The sequence below is a fragment of the Thalia democratica genome, chromosome 1 (assembly GCF_965202585.1).
Source record: "Thalia democratica chromosome 1, ktThaDemo2.hap1.1, whole genome shotgun sequence".
NCBI classification, from domain to species: Eukaryota; Metazoa; Chordata; class Thaliacea; order Salpida; family Salpidae; genus Thalia; species Thalia democratica.
Window position 1 is genome coordinate 23,719,914 of NC_139165.1, and position 4,155 is coordinate 23,724,068.

Genomic DNA, 4,155 nt, shown 5'->3' on the forward strand with positions numbered 1-4,155 from the left:
TAAATAACCTGGAATTTTAAACAACTTGTACATTAAGTAAAGAAAATTCGTTTGACATAAAAATCTACCATATAGATAAAAAAAAAATTATCATCAAAATAATTTTTATTCAAAAATGACATTTGTAGTAGCTATACAGTATCTTCTAATGTTTTTATACTGTTAACCACAGTTTGTTACCTTAAACTTAACTTTAATTTAAAAATAGATCCGAAAATGTGTACTTATAAAAACTTAAGTATATTTGCCAAAAATATTTGGCAACCCTGTTATTAGCTTCTACATTTCAATGTTCTGCACTAAATTGAATGAATCTTTTTTTTACATAATCAAAAAAAATCTAAAAGAAGTACAAGTAGATAATTGAAAATTTTTATTATTTTTTGCTTCGTGAATTGATCTTGGATAAAAGATGTCTCAATGTAAGTCTTTTCGAATATATTTTTTAAACACTATTAGATCTAATTGAACCAATTTTTTCGACAATGTCAAAAATCAAATGGCTCAATTTATTTCCTAAAATATATGTTTAAAGAATCTGACTTTAGTATTTTCTAACATATCAGTGTCGTCAAGTTTGTCAACTTAACCAAAACATTAAAGTTTTGAGGTTTCATAAGTGTCTACTCAAATTTTTTCAAGATAACTATGTATACATAAAATAATACAGCCAATGTATATTCCGACATAGTAATAACTAGTTTTTTACTTTTTCAAGAATGTTAATTGAACTTTTTGTTTCCTAAAAACAAAAAGCCAATCTAATCAGGAAACTGTGTAATCGTGCACATTTAATCTGTTCGACGGAATCAAGATAATAAGAACAACAAAAGTTTACTTTTCTAAAAATTTTCTTATAAAATGATATCTGTTTTTTGTTTTTGAAAAATATTAAGCAATTAATAAATTCTACTTGTTTTGGCTGCAAAACCCAGTGTAAGTTTTACTTCAAGTCCTACGTTGACACCTGAAGGCAAAGATCAGATACCCATTTTAGATAAAAACATAACATCTGAAAATTTAAATGGTTTTATGACAAAAGCTAAATCGGACTTACAACTTTAAAAAAATGTTAAAATAAATATACCTGCTTGCATTGATAAGTTTTTTGAAATTAGCTATTAAAGAAAAAAGTAAAGAAGTCTAACAATATTATGAAAGCAATACTGCGGAGTATTTGATGAACAATCAAAGTTGTACTAAATACCATATTTTTAAGATTTATGTTCTTTAAAATTTGTTGTTAAGTGTTTGACTTACTAAATTGTAAGTTATATGTATTTTAGATATAAAACCTACCTTTTGTAAGGAAAAATAATTAGACTATAGTGTTGCTTTATTTGCTTAATGCTCTTTTGGGTTTTTATATATTTGTATTTAATCAGCTTAAAAAAATATTATTTTCATTTGTTGGTGAAGATTACTAATGTTGCTATATAAGTTAAAATTATGTTTTAGTTATTGCTACGTATCCACTGATGAAAATGACGTAAAACATATCTCGGTTTTCACAAGTAGTCTTTTTTATATATTGTTTAAAATAACCTATAAGTGTGTAAAGCTAATATTTATCTTAAGTTATTGAATAATAATATAAAATCAGATTAGAATTGTTATACTTAGTCTATTAATCTCTACATGTAAATTACGTTTAATCAACTATTTTCTATTTTAATTTCAATAAAAAAAAGTATTTTAAACACTTATTTTTTAGGTAAAGAAACACTACAAAATGATAGCATCATTAAAGCCATGCAACTAAATAAGGTGGCTTTAGACGACAATGAAGAGCAAACAATAATTAAATATTTTAAAGATAAATGTGGTCTCAAAAACATTTGCATACATTTTGTTCTTTCAAAGATATTTTGTTTTTCGAGCAAAGACGCTTTGATGTACATGGACAGCTGGTTTTTGATGATTTCAGAGACATATAACTTTTTTCAACTTCAAGTAAATATGCTCGAGGAGATCCTTTCAAGATCAAGTTTGTTAGTTACAACTGAGATTGAAGTTTACCAAGCTGTTGGTAAATGGATCAATTACAATTTAAATGAAAGAGGGAAGTTTACAAAAAGGCTGCTACATAAGATACGTCTTCCGCTGTTAGGAGAAAAAGCCTTGGAAACGATCTTAACTGAAAAGAGTTGTTTCACAAAGAACAAGGACTCCCGTGTGGTTGTAAATGATATTTTAAAAAGAAACTTTGATTTTTATAGAAATAAACCAAGTAAGTTTTTCACAGCAAGATGCTGCAGTCACGATTCGTTTGACATTTTGTATTTTGGGGGGGTTGGAAAAGCTAATGAAGTTCTTAATAATGAGATAATGCAAACAAAGCTTTCTGACAACTTTAACAGTTCGGAAAAAATTTCTTCTTTATTCAAAACACGTTACAACTCTAAAATGGTTTACCTCAGGGGAAATGTTTACATATTTGAAGGTTATGATGATAATGAAAATATCATAAAAGAAGTAGAAATGTACAGCCATCTTACAAAAACGTGCAAAGTAGTTGCAAATATAGGAGATATAAACGACTATAAATATGAGGATTATGCTCTTTGCGGTTTTATGGACAAAATCTATCTTATTGGAGGATGTGATGAGTTTGATAGTGAAAAAGACTTTTGTATAGAGTTAGATACGAAAGATTTCTCTTGGAAACACAAATCAAATTTGATCGAAAAGAGAGAATATCCTGCTGCATGTGTTTTCGAAGAGAAAATAATCGTATCCGGTGGCATGCAAAACGTAGATGATTCTGATTTAGTTGAATTTGTTAATTACTGGGACGAAGAATATTTCCAAACATTAAATACAGTTGAAGCATACGACCCGATAGACGACACTTGGATAAAATTTCCAAAAATGAACTATTCAAGATGTCTCCACATGTCAGTTGTGGTAAAGAATAAATTGTTTGTCATCGCAGGAGGAACTGATACCAATGAAGTTTATGATTCTACTTCTAATAAGTTCACTGTTCTCAAACCATTATTCAGTCTATACGATATACGTGAAAACAATCCAATGGCAGTCTTTAGTATTGGGCATAAATTTTTCGTGTATTTTAAACGTTCATCAAAAATTTTCTGCTTCGATACAGTAAAGTGTGAATGGTGTGAAGAAACGTACGAACCAACAAAACATCTAACCAGATTTTCTGCTATCACAGCTCCTCGTCTTTAAAATGAGACTTTAGAACTAGTTAATTCTTAGTTTTGTAAACATTAAAATAAATGAAAATTTTAGTTGGATAGTACAAGACAAAAAGTTGTCTAATGTTCTTTTAAAATACATTCAAAATATTTAGCTTTGTATAGTATTTATTAGGTTTTTTTGATAATCAGTATTTACTAAATTTAACTTAAGTTTACGTATAGTATAATGATATGCATCTATAGCTATTTTAATTGTAATACAGGTTTTAAGTTTCATCTTTTTTTGAATATTCTTCATTTAATGAAATGCGTGTTTCATATGTTCTTGTATTATCGATGAGTTTTACAAAATTATTCCAACCAATTTGCTTTGTAATAACTGAGGTAATTGCACTAAAACATGACACAAAGGTAGACTTTTGTTGTTAATAGTATCAATATTAAAGTTGTTATTGGTGTAAAGCTCGAACTTGAATAAGACCTGTTTTTAGAACTGCTTTAAATTCATTGTCGAATATTTATCATTAAATTGTTAAGAGTTTTTTTCTTAATTATTTTTTAAGTATATTTAAGTTAAAATTAAACGTTTTTTAGTTCTCACATTAGCTAAAGTTTTAAAAGTATTTTTCATTTAAACTTGATTTATTATTTAGAATGTTTGTGTGGTACAATAAAGTTGTGTGGTTCTTTTTTTTATAGTACATACATTGTTTAAACTGTCTTGTCTGGTTTATATAAAGTAGCATTTAGTACTTATAAGATAGTCTTCAATTAAGTAATTATTTAACTAAGATTAGTAACCCAGTCAAACTAAGCATACTAACATGCATAAGTCAAATATAGTACAGATAATATTTTTTGTTCTTCTCTTTTACAGTATATAAAATGTAATAAATATTGTGTGAACAATCTGCAAGATCTAAAAATTTTAATTTGTTATTAAGGCACTATAAATGTTTTAAATATTTAACAGATTAAATTGCATTTTACG

General features: G+C 26.9%; 1 protein-coding gene across 1 annotated transcript; it reads left to right on the forward strand.

Annotated features, from left to right (window-relative positions):
* Positions 1–1,959: 1,959 nt before the first annotated feature.
* Positions 1,960–3,192, forward strand: LOC145834602 (kelch-like protein 35). The gene has a single exon (XM_082942077.1). It carries the CDS (start codon positions 1,960–1,962, stop codon positions 3,190–3,192), a length of 1,233 nt encoding a protein of 410 aa, XP_082798203.1.
* The last annotated feature ends 963 nt before the right edge of the window (positions 3,193–4,155 follow it).